This window comes from Brassica napus, chromosome A1 (assembly GCF_020379485.1).
Source record: "Brassica napus cultivar Da-Ae chromosome A1, Da-Ae, whole genome shotgun sequence".
Lineage (NCBI taxonomy): Eukaryota > Viridiplantae > Streptophyta > Magnoliopsida > Brassicales > Brassicaceae > Brassica > Brassica napus.
Genome location: NC_063434.1, coordinates 2,977,311 through 2,991,824, shown reverse-complemented (window position 1 = coordinate 2,991,824; position 14,514 = coordinate 2,977,311). Strand labels below are relative to the sequence as shown.

General features: G+C 39.0%; 4 protein-coding genes across 6 annotated transcripts; all 4 read left to right on the top strand.

The window, feature by feature from the left end:
• Nucleotides 1–1,114: 1,114 nt before the first annotated feature.
• Nucleotides 1,115–3,605, top strand: LOC125609240. The gene is made up of 5 exons (XM_048780415.1): nt 1,115–1,657; nt 2,694–2,753; nt 2,835–2,897; nt 2,993–3,061; nt 3,141–3,605. The coding sequence occupies exons 1-5, from the start codon at nt 1,121–1,123 to the stop codon at nt 3,330–3,332; spliced, it is 921 nt and encodes a 306-aa protein (XP_048636372.1). The 5' UTR covers nt 1,115–1,120; the 3' UTR covers nt 3,333–3,605.
• A 606-nt stretch (nt 3,606–4,211) lies between these two features.
• Nucleotides 4,212–6,621, top strand: LOC106371604 (homeobox protein knotted-1-like 5). Its single transcript, XM_013811713.3, has 6 exons — nt 4,212–4,828; nt 5,370–5,490; nt 5,574–5,773; nt 5,868–5,999; nt 6,079–6,218; nt 6,300–6,621. Exons 1-6 carry the CDS (start codon nt 4,301–4,303, stop codon nt 6,313–6,315), a joined length of 1,137 nt encoding a protein of 378 aa, XP_013667167.2. The 5' UTR covers nt 4,212–4,300; the 3' UTR covers nt 6,316–6,621.
• A 407-nt stretch (nt 6,622–7,028) lies between these two features.
• Nucleotides 7,029–11,802, top strand: LOC106371454 (neurochondrin). 2 transcript variants are annotated; one of them, XM_013811559.3, is made up of 18 exons: nt 7,029–7,161; nt 7,248–7,503; nt 7,641–7,785; nt 7,886–8,022; nt 8,215–8,318; nt 8,419–8,514; nt 8,832–8,925; nt 9,192–9,312; nt 9,384–9,574; nt 9,810–9,901; nt 9,985–10,040; nt 10,221–10,310; nt 10,398–10,497; nt 10,666–10,770; nt 10,860–10,932; nt 11,051–11,214; nt 11,311–11,353; nt 11,478–11,802. In XM_013811559.3, the coding sequence occupies exons 2-18, from the start codon at nt 7,311–7,313 to the stop codon at nt 11,528–11,530; spliced, it is 1,857 nt and encodes a 618-aa protein (XP_013667013.2). In that variant the 5' UTR covers nt 7,029–7,161; nt 7,248–7,310; the 3' UTR covers nt 11,531–11,802. The 2 variants fall into 2 exon arrangements, with proteins under 2 accessions (XP_013667013.2, XP_013667083.2); XM_013811629.3 differs by having other exon boundaries at nt 7,042–7,161; nt 7,299–7,503.
• A 149-nt stretch (nt 11,803–11,951) lies between these two features.
• Nucleotides 11,952–14,475, top strand: LOC125575008 (calcium uptake protein, mitochondrial-like). 2 transcript variants are annotated; one of them, XM_048780413.1, is made up of 7 exons: nt 11,952–12,413; nt 12,489–12,556; nt 12,634–12,857; nt 12,939–13,022; nt 13,231–13,444; nt 13,674–13,970; nt 14,167–14,475. In XM_048780413.1, the coding sequence occupies exons 1-7, from the start codon at nt 12,020–12,022 to the stop codon at nt 14,236–14,238; spliced, it is 1,353 nt and encodes a 450-aa protein (XP_048636370.1). In that variant the 5' UTR covers nt 11,952–12,019; the 3' UTR covers nt 14,239–14,475. The 2 variants fall into 2 exon arrangements, with proteins under 2 accessions (XP_048636370.1, XP_048636368.1); XM_048780411.1 differs by having other exon boundaries at nt 11,953–12,413; nt 14,054–14,475.
• The last annotated feature ends 39 nt before the right edge of the window (nt 14,476–14,514 follow it).

Sequence of the window (14,514 nt, the reverse complement as noted above, 5' to 3'; positions counted from 1 at the left end):
TAACCTTACACGCAGATAGATGGTCACCACCTTGCATGATTTGAATAGTCTTCTCTAATTGAAGATGCCATTTGATCCTTTGACTAACTCTCCATTTTGATCGGATCCATTTTGATCTTGACTTTGGAAAGAAAATTCAACAATCTCCGATTTCTTTTTACATCATTCGACAATCTCCGAATAATGTCCCTTGTGTATACAGCTTTGAATGTCATTTTATTGACAAATGCCATTTGGTAGGCCCAACTTTAAAGATTCCTTTTCTAATAGTTGGGCAGCCCAATCTTGACCCGATTTAAGGCCCATAAGTTGAACAGCTTCCCGCTTTCCCAGTTTGATTTTTTGTGAAGCTAAGACCAGCGCTGGGCATTCGGTTCGGTTTTCGGCTTACTTGGGATGGGATGTTTAGAAACCGAACATTTTTTTTTTGATCGGTTCAGATAGTTTCGGGTTCGGGTCGGATTTTCATTTTGTTATAAAATCCGAAATAGAACCTTATTACAAATAATTCGGGTGGTTGAGTCCAAAAAACTAATAAAATCCGAAAATCCGAGTTAAATCCGGAAAAACCAAAAAAATATCCAGGTTATTCAGATAGTTCGAAATTTTTAAAATATTTTTATTTATAAATTATATTTTATATATATTAAAATTAAAAATAATAAAAAAATTCAATATATTCAAAGTATTCGGATATCCATTCGGTTTTTGATTCGATCCCGATTTAATTTTGGTTTTTCAGATTTAAAAATATAGAAACCATTGGTTTCGGTTCTGATTTTTTCGCTTCGATTTTCGAGTTTCAGATAATATGCCTAGGACTAGTTAGGACTTAAGACTACAATCATAGTTGATATATTATTAATGATAGTTAACAACTTATCTTGTTTTTCTTATAACGAAGGTAAATTATTGGTGTTTTGCTCTTTTGATTTTCTACCTAATTAAATACGCCAGTTTAATAATCTCACAAGTGGGTTTATCAGGAGAATCTTCACACATAATTTTAGATATACTTTCCAAGAAGGTCCCACATTGTATTTGATTAAAATAATTCCAAAATGGAAAATAAATCAAAACATAAATGAAAATGAAACAAGGAAATATAAAAAGAGGAATAATGTTAGATAGCCTCTCCTCAATATCGATATATCAAACTTCCCTCTGTCTTTCTTCCTCATTCTCTCTCTCTTCTGTAACTTCTCTTTCATTCTCCTCTCTCGCTCCTTCTATATTGTATCTGATTCCCTTTTCCTCCGGGAGCTGTAGATTTGATCAGTTAGCGTCGATGAAGAAAGTTACATCGGCTGCGGCTAAGACGCTGGTCAAGGATGAGTGGGTGACGACGGCGATGACAGACGACGAGATGGTCGTGGAGCTTCTTATCCGGCTGAAGCATGCTGGGACGGTGGTTTCGGAAGATCCATCGACGAACCTTCCTCCGTTGCGGTGGGGAGCCCGTCAACGGCGGTCTCGGTCGTCAAGATTTGGTGTTAACGGCGTCGTTTCGTTGAAGAAGGATGTTGATTCCGCTAGAGGCAGTCCGAAGACGCCGCTCTCGTGGAGCGGCGGCGGATCTGCGTCTCCCTCGGCTGATGGATTCGAGGACACCAGTCTCCAAGCGAGCTGCTCCACATCTACAGGATCCGGATCTAAGGTACCTCTTCTCTCTATCTCCTTTCTTCTTTAATCTCGCCGGTTTTTATTTTCCGATCTGTTAAATCGGATTTCGCTTTTCCGCCACGTGTTCAACTGTTAAGATCTTTCGTCTCTGTGTCATCTTTTTTTTTCCTACTAATCTTCTAACGGTGATTAGTCTATGATGACGCCATCTCTCTCGAGCCTTAGCTCTTGATTTTTTTTTTTTTTAATTTACTTCTGACCTCTCTCGGCGATCACGGCGAAGCCACTTTGCTTTCTCTTTACCTTTAGGTTAAACGCATTCTTCCATTTCCAAAAAAGTCAAAGCTCATTTAGCTTTTTTTCTTTTCCTTTTATTCTTTTTCCTCACTTTTTATTTCGATGTTGTTTTTTTGTAATTTTAAATATTCTACCACAAGCTTAAGAGGAAGTTCCTTGAAAAAAAAATCTAGCGGTTTGACGGTTAATCGTCTTCTTGATTAGCGTAACTCTCCGGTTTGAACCGGGGATGCAAGTAAGATATAGCCGTGTGGGGCGTATGATAATTGGCCGGTTCAGGGGTGATTATTTGGAACCGGTCAAATTTTATTTGTGTCGAGGAATAATAAAAGTAGCTTTAGATAATGGGGTAGTAGTGCAGCTCATTGGTCAAACGAGCGCGTTAACTGTGGACACGTTTTTGAGGAAGAATAAAACGGTAGCGTTTTGGGTGAAAGGTTGGAGAGACAAGTGAATCTTGTCGGAGATCACGTGATGGTGATGACGATTAAAATGTCCCCATTTACACGTGATTACTTCTTCGTCCATCCCTTCTAATAATATTCTTGGAATTGTTTTTGTGTTTCATAAAGGATAGATTTTTTTACATTTTTATTCTCTGAATATTTTTGTTTGGAATTTCTATTGTGGGGAAAGAGACTTTACACTTATGTTAAATAAGATATTATAAAAGAAGTAATAGATCTAAAAACCAGTTGTCGTTTACTCGTCAGCATTTACTTGTTTTGTCGGAGCTAATCAAATGCGTTTTTTGTTTTGTTTTGTTTTTGCAGGCTTTTCCCACAAATGAAATCACCAGTTCTTTCTCCAAGAGATTGAAGATAAAGAAGAAGGTATATTTGGATAAAAATCCCAATTCGTGAATCTCATAGTACTGTTACAGAGCTGATGTTTTGTTTTTAATACTTGAACAGTCATCTTCTGAGCTTAAGTACCAAGAGAACTTGAAGCTGAAGGAGAGAACAGACCTTGAAAAGGTACATATTCTCTGTTCTGAGCTTTTGTTATCATGTTATGATCTCTCACTCATTTCTATCGTGTTGTTAACAATAAACGGCCTCTCGTCTAACAGGAGATTGCAAGTATGCGAGAAACGTTCGACGTACAAAACGTAAGGAACCAAAGGTTGAAGAGGATTAAGGTAAAACATTTTTATACTCTCTCTTTTTGTGCTGGTCTCAACTGAATGAAAATCTTATTCTTCTGTTATCTCGTTTCAGCTTGACTTGAACTCAGGCCGTGTCAAGAATGAAACTCTGGTTGATCTGACTCCTAAGCCTCAAGGAGAATCAAAATCTTGCAGAGCAGAGGGCAACGAAACCGCTAGCTCGGAAAATAAGGACAGCTTCTTCTTCCTCCCTGATTTGAACATGGTACCAACAGAGGACGAGATATTGTATGGAACTAGCTAAGTGGCAGCTTCGATCTCGATGTGATTTACTACAATCAAGAAAGGAGTCAGAGAGACTTAATGAATGTAAGAAGAGGTTTTTATTGTCCTGTCTCCCACATCATTCATTGTTTTCTGTTTCCTTCCTTGTAAACGCTCGTTACTTGGTTTTTTAGAAGGTGGTGGAAATTAGTAGGTTCTTTAATTTTCTCTCTCTTTTGTACCCGATTCGTTGTAGTTAAAGCTATGTTGGAAATTGTGTTAATCACAACTAATAGACTTTAATATTTTCAAACCTGTCCTTTTAATTTAACTAATCTCCATATCTTATTACTAACTTGACATTCAAACCCGAATTTCCGCTCAACTAACCCAAGACGAGAGATCTAATTATCTCATGAGCCACGACTATACTCTATATTAAATTTTTCAATTTTTTATTTATTTTGAACTTGTGAGGTGTAATGTTATTGGTGGTTTGTCGGCGTGTCTATGTATACAAAATTTCAAATAATGCCAAATCATCAGTCTTTCGTGTGGATCCAAATTATTATTATTGTCAAGAGTTTTAAAAATTTTAGATATCTTTTAGTGGTTTTGATGGTAATTATACTTTACTCATTTTATGACATACATGTACACCAAAATTAATCTGTATTAAAATTTACTAATGTACCTAAATTGAGGAAAATATATTTTTATTAGAAACCTACATGAGTTCATTAAAGATAAAAATACTTATTCTAAAAAGTTGTTGAAACCAAACCAAAATATCCAAAAGAAAAAAATATTATTTTTTTGTGCACGAGAAAATAAAATTATTAAAAAGTTATTTGCAGTTTAATATCCATGGTTAATTTTCTTACTTTTTGAGGGTCAAATATCCATGGTTAATTAAGACACACTTGGTCTTGAGGAATAATAAGTTAACACACTACTAAGGGAAAGAGAGAGAAGTCTTTTCTCCGATCCCCAAAACGCAGGAAAACAATGTCGTTTACCAGCTCCCACCTCCTTCCTCCGCAAGAAGACCTTCCTCTCCGACACTTCTCCGATCAATCCCACCAACACCCTCAGCCTCACTTCTCCGAAACACCGTCCCTCCTCACCGCCACCTTCCTCAACCTCCCTCCCGCCGCAGCCACGGCGGACTCCGATTTCGCGCCTCCGAATCGCGGCGGAGACAGCTCCTCCGCTGCCGCCGCTACGAACCGACGGTGGCTCTCCTTCGACTCCTCCGAGATCCAAAACACCGGGGAAGCCCCCTCTGAAGTCATAGACGGAGTCAACGCCGACGGAGGAGGCGAGGATTGGAAGAGCGCGAGCTGCAAGGCGGCGATTGTGAGGCATCCGATGTTCGAGCAGCTCCTGGCGGCTCACGTGGCTTGCCTTAGGGTCGCGACTCCCGTTGACCAGATTCCGAGGATCGATGCGCAGCTCGGCGAGTTGAACGCCGTCGCCGCTAAGTACTCCACTCTTGGTGTGGTTATGGATAACAAGGAGCTTGATCATTTCATGGTAATTTGGATAATTTAATTTCAATTTTGTACAAGAAGTAACTCGTGCTCGTTGAGTTCGACATTAATCAACTTTGATTCAATGGTTGTGTTTGTCTTCTTTCATAAAGTTTGCTTCTTTGGAAGTTTCAGATATTTTTTTTTTTTAAGTTTTAGAGTGTACTCTTCTCTGGAGATTGTCTTCTTAGCAGTAGTAATGTGTTCTCTTTTTATTCAGTTCATGCAAAATACGAAAGCTTTACACTTTGAGCGATATTCAACATTAGTGGGGATTTCACATTAGCCAAACTTCTTCTTGAGTCTTGAATTGGATTTTGATCTTTGCTCCTTTTTGGCTATAAATGATTCGAATTATGAACTTTCTTTGACTAGAATAAGTTGTACTTGTTGGATAAAGCTTCTTTCTTGATGGCTTGTTGTTCGTCTGCTTCCCTCTGAGTTTTTTGTTGTCCACTATAAAGAAAACATAATCTGCTTTGTATGGTTCTATTTGTATGCCTTATGGGTCAGAATCTTACTTCTTTTTTTTAATGATGATGCAGTCACATTATGTTGTTCTCTTATGTTCGTTTAAAGAGCAACTCCAACACCACGTTTGTGTGCATGCAATGGAAGCTATTACAGCTTGTTGGGAGATTGAGCAGTCACTGCAATCCATAACGGGTAAGTGTGTCTCAATCCGAAATCAATTTTTTTCTTCTCTCTTTAGGGGTGTCTTTATGATTTTGTATTGTGTGTGGTTGTAGGAGTTTCACCAAGTGAAAATAATGGCAAGACAATGTCGGATGATGAAGATGATAATCAAGTAGAGAGCGAGGTGAACATGTTTGATGGAAGCATGGACGGTTCCGATTGCATGATGGGATTCGGTCCTCTTGTTCCAACGGAGCGCGAGAGATCCTTGCTGGAACGTGTGAAGAAGGAACTGAAGCATGAGCTTAAACAGGTAATTTGCTTAATCAAATTGCCATGTTACATCAAACCAAACTAAAAATGACATTGTGTTATCATGTGTGCTTGTTTTTTTTTTTCTTCTATAGGGTTTCAAAGAGAAGATTGTGGACATAAGAGAAGAGATAATGAGGAAGAGAAGGGCGGGAAAGTTACCTGGAGATACGACTTCTGTACTCAAAGAGTGGTGGCGAACTCACGCCAAATGGCCATACCCAACTGTAAAAGCCTCAGCCAAGAAACTTTGTTACAACATTCTCAAAGGCGGTTTTTGATTCTTGCTTTGGTTTTGAATTGTAGGAGGAAGATAAGGCAAAACTGGTTCAAGAAACCGGTTTGCAGCTGAAGCAGATTAACAATTGGTTTATCAACCAGAGGAAAAGAAACTGGAACAGCAACTCTTCCACATCATCTACTCCCTTCAAGAACAAACGTAAACGGTAAAACAACCATAACATAGTTTTTCTCTTGTTCAATTTCATCAAAACCGGTCAATGTATATTCTCTCTGACCAAACTCAGGACCGGGAAGTCGTAGGTGACATTCGTGGCTGACCAGAGGATGATGCTTGCCACGTGAATTCAAGGGAACCGACATGGTTGCAAGATGTATAGGTGTTACCGGTTTGCTTATAAAAACCGGATTGTGGAGCTGTACTCCTGTTTGTATCGGCTTGAAATCTATGTTTATATGTGTATATAAAGTAGTTCTTGGAAGTTATCTGTTTATGGCGTCTTGTATTGAACGCTTGGCTGGGTGTGGGTTCTTTTGTTTGTAAATTGCTATGGTTCATTAGTATCAAACACTATTCATCACAATAGCAAAAACATAGTTTTCTGTAAATGCAATCAGCTTTCGGCAACTTCAGCTGTGTATTTGCTCGAAGGACGACGCTTGTTACATAACGGCAACGTTTGTGATAAGAGTCGTAAAGAGTAAACAATAACGTTTGTTAGTGATACACTGATACTGATACACAGTGTTTTTTTTCTAAATGTTAATTTGAATTTTTATGCAACTTAATATTTATCTGATATTGTATAATCAGTTATATTCATAAAAATTTATATGATTTGTTGAACTGTATTTTTTTTTTTGGTCAACTTGTTGAACTGTATTTAATTATCTAAATTCAATAATACTTTTTGAATAAAAATATTTTCTCTATATCGTGAAAGAGATTAAACAGTTTTTACTTTTTAGTAGCCCGACATAAAAAAAAAGTAACAAATGACACGTGTTGTCAAGGGTATATATATATAAGCAAGTTCCAGATATCCGAGGCGGTTTAGGAACGAGAAATTAAAAATTGGATTTGGTCCAGCGCCTTGCCTTCTCCTTGTCTTCTAGAAACTCCGTCGTCGTTGATTCTCTCGTTCGCAGGTAACGCGATAAACCCTAAACCCTAGTTTCTCCCGTTTGCTTTTTTTCAGTAGCTCTTTGATCGCATTAAGCTATTGGATTTCTAGATTTCGGCGATTTGAAACGCGAAAGAGTAAACGAGCTTTGTATTATTATAGAGCTCGGCGATTATGGCGGAAACACAGGAGGAACGATCTCCGTCGCTTGACGATTGCCTTAAGCTGTTGAAAGGGGAGAGGGACGAGCAGAGGCTCGCCGGTCTACTTCTCCTCACCAAATTCTGCAAGAACGATGATCTAGTCTCCCTCAAGAAGGTTTACGAAGCCGTCGGTACTCACTTTCTCGATCGCCTTCTCCGCACAGGTAAAACAGAATCTCGACTTGCTTTCTCTAGTTTCCCTCAGTGTAGAGCAATTTGTAGAAAGAGTAATATGTAGATCTATACGAAGGTTTGTTGCTCTGCTCTCTGAAGTTGAATTTTTGAGAGTTTTTGATTGCAGGTAGTGGCGATGGAGGTGAAAATCGCGATGTGTATCTGCGGCTGTCAGTCACAGTTATTGCTGCCTTCTGCCGTGTTCCGGAGATTGCTTCTTCAGTAGATATGGTCTCTCGAATTCCTCTTATTCTCGAAATCATGTCGAAACGGTATGTTAGATTCTTTATTCTATGATTTTTCCATGTAGTTTTGCTTCTGTGTCTTTCTCACTTTCTTTAAAGTTAAAACATTGGCTTTTGGAATTTTCAGACCTGCTACAAACATTCTCGAAGAATGCTATGAGCTTCTGTATTTGGTGTCCACGGCTTGTGAAGCTGGTGTCATGGCTTTGGTCAACTCAGGAGGCTTGAGAGTGATAGCTCCCCAGATGTCTGATCTACCTGATGGTAATTTCGTTATTCCCTTACATTGTTTCTCGGTTTATATAATGGACATTAGAAATTAGTGAATGCTCTTTGAATTAGCAGTGAATTCCTGTTGGGGGATTGATCATATATAAGAAAACATGCCATGTGTTGAGGGTAGATGGATTCGAGAATAGTTTCCCCCTGAAAGCTTATGTGTCGAATGTTATCCAGGCTCACATGCTATGGAGGTTGCTATAAAGATTCTGCAGCTTTTGGTTACTAAGCTTTCCAGCGAGATCATGAATATTGAACGCTTCTTTGAACTGTCCTTGGTGGTGAGTCTACTTGATTATTTTTCTTTTGTTTTTTTTTAAATAATTACTAAAGCTCCTGTTCTCAAGTTGGAGTCCAAACGTCATGTTATTTGCTTTTCAGGTTGCTGCTGTTGCGCGACAGTTTGCGGTCTTGCACAATGCCCTAAAGTTTGAAGCACTCCACCTACTGTCTGCAATATTCTGTTCTGACTATTCTGTAAGTTTTCACTCCTTTACCTTCTGTGGAAAGTTAGCTGTAATTGAACGGTGCTATGTTTTGGGCTGTAGTTACTAGCATGGTGTAGTAATTTCATGGCTTCTTAACTTTGAGTTTTTCTTTCCATTAAAATTGAGATACCAAATTGTTACATTCTTTTGCTTGGATGATACAACTTGCATCCTGATGACTATGGCTTCATTTTCTTATTGCTTTTTCATATTCATAGCACGTTTCTATTGTAGAAGCTCTACATCTTTATCTCTTTTTACGTCCAAACCTGTTTATATGTTTCTCACAGAATTTCTTATGTGTAGGCACTTCTTCATGAACCTCTTCGTTCCATGCCAGACAACAATTGGGCAGACCACATGCGCACAGGTGTTGTGTCAATTCTGCAGAATCGTGTTGGTGAGTTAAAAGAGATCTTTTAGCAGTTTGATTAAGTCTCTAAAAAGGGCATACCTATTTATGCCATTTTTTTCTTGTCAGCCCTTCATTTTTCCTATTAACTTTTTGATATATATCCTCTCTTGTTGTCTCATATGAAAGAAAATGACGCCAATTGCTAAAAAATTGTCACTTTGCCGCACATGTCATTGATATGCTTGCTTATATCATTTATGTTATTGAAGTTTTCAAGATACTTAAGAAACATGTCTTGTTTAAATGTGCAGCACCTTCGGAAAAGCTTCACGCATTGATTCTGGCTGAAAGTATGATGTCAATTCTGGGTGAGAAGTGGCTTATCGGTCGAGTAAAACTACCCAGTGTTGAGGATTATCTTCCAGCTGATAGGTAAGCATAAGGATACACACTTGACCTACATTTTTCAGCCAAATAACTATCATTCCGATTTCTTTTTGTAGGTGTCTTCTGCTGGTCTTAGAGTCATCACATGTTGAGATTTCTGTTTTATCAAACGAGCTCGCATACATGAAATATGAAGCTCCTAGTTCAACTGTTGAAGAACATCTCTTGAAGCAGCGTTATCTGGCTATCGCCTTTTCTTTGGTAGAAAAGATCATAAAGTATATATCAACTGTTGGTGAAAATGAAGGTACTGCATATGATCCTGTCTTATAAATGTTTCATATCTATTAATCTGTCCTGTACGACCCCTTTTCTATAAACCTTTCCGTTATTTTATGTATATGTTCAAAGACATTATTTTCTGAACGTCCTTCTATCTTTTCGCTGTTATTTCTGAAAAATATTGGCTCGTCAGTTGACATAATGCGTGTCAGCCATTTTCCTGTATTAAAGTTCTGGAATTTACATATTGATTTTGCTAGGTACTCTAAGTGATGAAGCCGTTTTCCTCAAGGTGATTAAGACGCTTGACGAGACAGTAAAAGTGGTGCTCGAGTATCTGAAAGATGCAAAGGTATATATCTGATAACATGGAACTCCTTGTCTCTGTCTTTCTGTGTGTAGAAATTGTTGTAATGGTAGTTCTGTTTCATACAGGAACATGGAAAGAAGAGAGGAAATGATCTTCTTGCATCTGTGCGAGTGATTGGAAGGTACATATAAACAGTCGTTAAATCTCTCTTTTTCTGTCAAATAATTTCCATTCTAGATTGGTAAGTTTTCTGCTCATGTGATCGTTATTTGCTGCTTTATTGAAATTTGAGTACTCTTAATGGAAGAACAATCTCCATCACGTTAGCATTCACTGAAGTTTTTTTTGTGTGTTTCAACAGCTATCTCGCTGAAACTCCTGACGCATGCAAAGAGCAGATCCAAGATCTTCTGGATTATATGCTTTCAGTTGAGGGCGAAGAGGAGTCCAGGTTTGATCGGCCCTAAAACTCTCTATTACAACGCTGTTAACTTATGCCTCTCAAGACAACTTGGTCTGACAATTTTTGTTTGGACAGGCCCTTTTTGTCGACTTGCTTCTTGCTCCCAATGCTTTGCCAAATAACAATGAAGGATGAAGGATGTAGACTCTTGGCTTCTTCAGGAGGCTATGTAGCGGTGAGTAACTTCGATTTATAATTTTTCTTACACCGATGCTAGTTGACACTTGACATTGTGCTTGATGAAATCCATTATCTTTCTGCCTGCTTGACCTAAATATGTTTCAGAGTGAGATTCTATTGTATATAATCTCATATGGAATTCTCTAATATTTCTTCGATACAGGTTGTGGAATGCCTGGTAAAACTGATCCAGTCCGATGGTCAGAATGGTGAGGACAATGGAAGTATCTTCTTGGCTTGTGATACAGTCATGAACATCCTTTTGAAGGTACTCTCTTCTCCCTAAGATAAGACCTGATTACATTTTTCCACATAACTTATTCAGATGATAATTACACTTGTAAATGTTGAAAACAGAGGGAGCAAATCAGATTTTCACCAGAAATGTCTACATGTACCGGGCTACTAAAAGCCTTGGTGTATTGGGCAGGTAGTTCTAATCTTTAGATCAAAAGCTTCATTGTTTATGTTTTGCTTAAGCATGTTGATGATACGAGTGTTTCTAAATATTTCTAACTTGTGAATTTCCTTCTTCCTTTGTGTTACAGATGGCACTAAGGATGCATCCGTAGTGATGATGGCTGCGAGCATCTGTTCCCTGGTCTTTGATTTCACATCAGAGGATGCGCTGCTCAAGCAACCTGGTTTCGATGGTAGCTCCTTGGATCGTCTGGGCCGGATCATTGCAAGAAGCTTACCCTCATCTGGCCAGGTATGTGATGTGTCCTGTACTCGATGTAGTCTCTTGTTAAATCTCTCATTTTATGATTCTTAGATGACTGATGATGCATAACCACTATCGTTGCAGGGTACGTCAGATACCGCCGATCTTCTCGAGATCATAGCAGCAGGTTTGGTTTCTATATCCTTCCCATTTCAGATCACTTTTTATCCAATGCTTCATTGTTTACTGATTAGAAGAAGCATTAGTTTTCACTTTCCTCTGATTGTAACATTATGATGATTATGAAACAGGATACTCTCGGTGGGGAGATCGGTTCCCCACCATAAAGAAGCACAACCGTTGAGAGCGATGACTCATAAAGCAATGACTCGCAACCTGTTCGCTCATGCCGGTTTCTAGGGGATAGAACATAGTATTGCTACTCATGCTGCTGGTTTCTAGAGATAGAACATAGTATTACTGTTAAGCAAACAATTTTTTTTATCAGTTTCAAGTTTTTGTAGTATCTACACTGTAGAGGAAGATTATAACTTGTTATGTTGTCTCATGAGGAGTTTTTTGATACAAAATTGTACTGAGGCTTATTAAGCATTTTTAGTTTATGGTTTTCTAAAATTTGAGAAATCTAAAAAAATTAAAAGATCTAAATTTAGAAAGGATTCTGACAATCTACAAAACGACGTAGGTTATTGCATAGCAGACCCAAACTTAAAAAACAAACGCGTTTTCGAGTCTTGGAATCTATAAATATAGTCTTTATGGGAAGTCTCAAGAGCGCTACGAATCCTATTCGCTGGATCTGAAAAAAAACAAAAAAAAACAGATAATCATCATGCCCGCCTTATCTCACTCCAAAGCACTCTCATCTCTACCGTCCGTTTCCCGATCTCTCCCTCTCATCCAACGACTCAGGAAGATCCATGGACTCGCATCTTCCTTCCCGGAATCTTCTTCCCCCTCCCCCGCTCCGTCGAATCGCGCCGTCCCTGGCGGCTCTCTCGCTAAATGGATCTCCGGGATTGCAGCTGGCTCCGGCTTAGGGTTTCTATACTGGTCCTCCGATTCTGACTCGACTTCTGGTTTGTTCGGTGGAATTAATTTATTCTCGTTAGCTGATTCATCATCGACCTCCGTCTCTGACGGCGATCTGAAACCGAGATCGAGATCGAGATCGTTCATCCCGAAATTGGCATTGCCTGGTTACAGCTCCCGATTCATCTTCGGAGGTCAGCGACGCTTCTAACTCATTGATTCCGTTTTTTGAATTTCTCAGTTAATTAATTCGGTTCTTGAAAAAGCAGATGCGTATAGAAGGAAGATCTTCTTCAATTACGAGAAGCGTTTGAGATTACAGAGTCCTCCTGAAAAGGTGCGTTAAAGCTTTCTATGTTTAGGCGATAGAAACAAACACGATTTTGATTAGGTTTTGTTGTAAATGATAATTAGGTTTTCGAGTACTTTGCATCTGTGCGAACGTCTAAAGGAGAATTGCTGATGAAACCGGCTGATTTGATGAGAGCGATTGTGCCGGTGTTTCCTCCATCAGAATCTCATCTCGTGAGAGAAGGATATTTGACTGGGGAGAGGAACCCCGGTGAGCTTAGATGCTCTCCTTCCGAGTTCTTCATGCTCTTTGACGTCGACAACGATGGCCTTATCTCATTCAAAGAGTGAGTTTTGCTTAACATAACCAAAAACCATTCATTTGCTATCGTTTTGGGATTGGAATTTATTTGGTTGTTTGGGAACAGGTATATCTTCTTTGTGACGTTACTCAGCATTCCTGAATCAAGCTTCGCAGTAGCTTTCAAAATGTTTGATACCGACAACAACGGGTGAGTAGTCTTTCTAATTTGTAAATAGTTCAATCGTACTTTTGGTAACTTTCACTTTTTTCCTGCTCCATATTGTGTGGGGATCTTTGGAAGTCTCTTTATGAGTTTACGCTCTGAGTCATGTTAAACAACTCTGGTCAGTGCTTCCTATCCTTTGTAGCTTTTCTTTCATTGTGCTGCTTCTGATTAAAGATTTTTTGTTTTATAGCGAGATTGACAAGGAAGAGTTTAAGACAGTGATGAGTCTGATGAGATCTCAGCATAGACAAGGCATTGGCCACAGAGATGGCCTTCGAGCTGGGTTAAATATGTCTGGCTCTGTCGAGGATGGTGGCTTGGTTGAATACTTCTTTGGGAAAGATGGCAGTGACAAACTTAGACACGATAAATTCACCCAGTTTTTGAAAGACCTGACTGAAGAAGTAAGTAACTCTTAATACTTTGATTCTCCATCTCTCTTGTTACACTCTGAACCTTGTTTGTTCTCAATAAGTTAATCCCTGTTATTATATATGCCAAGTAAGAAAGAAGGTCTTGTGATAGCCTCATGTATTGTACACAAAGGTTTTGAAGAGATAGGCAGCTTAAGATAGTAGACTGATGGATCAACATTGTTGTTTAACTGATGAAGACCTTTATCTTGATATATAGATGCTGAGGTTGGAGTTTGCACATTATGACTATAAACGAAGAGGAACTATATCAGCCAAAGATTTTGCGTTGTCGATGGTGGCTGCGGCTGATGCAAGCCATTTGGGCAAGCTGCTTGATCGAGTGGAGGATCTGAGCGAACACGCGCATCTCCAGGACGTCCGTATCTCGTTAAAGGAATTCAAACAGTTTGCTGAGCTACGCAGTAAACTTGGGCCATTCTCTCTAGCGCTTTTCGCTTATGGCAAAGCTAATGGTTTACTTACAATGAAAGATTTCAAAAGAGCCGCCTCTCAGGTGACTTCCTCAACATCTAATGGTTCCGTCTAAACAGAGCTTAGTTTTTGCGTTTTATTGAACTTGTGCGATAAATTGAACAGGTATGTGGAGTATCACTGTCAGACAACGTGATAGAGATTGCGTTTCATGTGTTTGATTCGAATAGAGATGGGAATTTGAGTGTGGAAGAGTTTCTGCGGGTTCTACATAGAAGAGAGAAGGATATCTCACAGCCAATAGCCAAGGGACTGTGCCAGTATTTCTCAGATGGATGGAACGGTTCTAACAAGTGTTCCTCTCCGTAAAAACAAAGAAGAGAGAGACGCTTCTCTTTGGGGCTCACCGATGAAACTCGAAGACTCTTGTTTTTGTGCGTCTCTTGGGTTCATACGAGTGAGCCCAGAGATTTGATTTTACTCCACGTTGTCGCATTGTGTAAGAAAGAAGTCTGAATAAATCTTTGTACAGTTGTTGGACCTATGAACCTTCCTTTTAAATTGTAATCCGAGCCTAATTAGTTATATATTCATTGCCATTTATATATTGTAGCGACAACACAAGT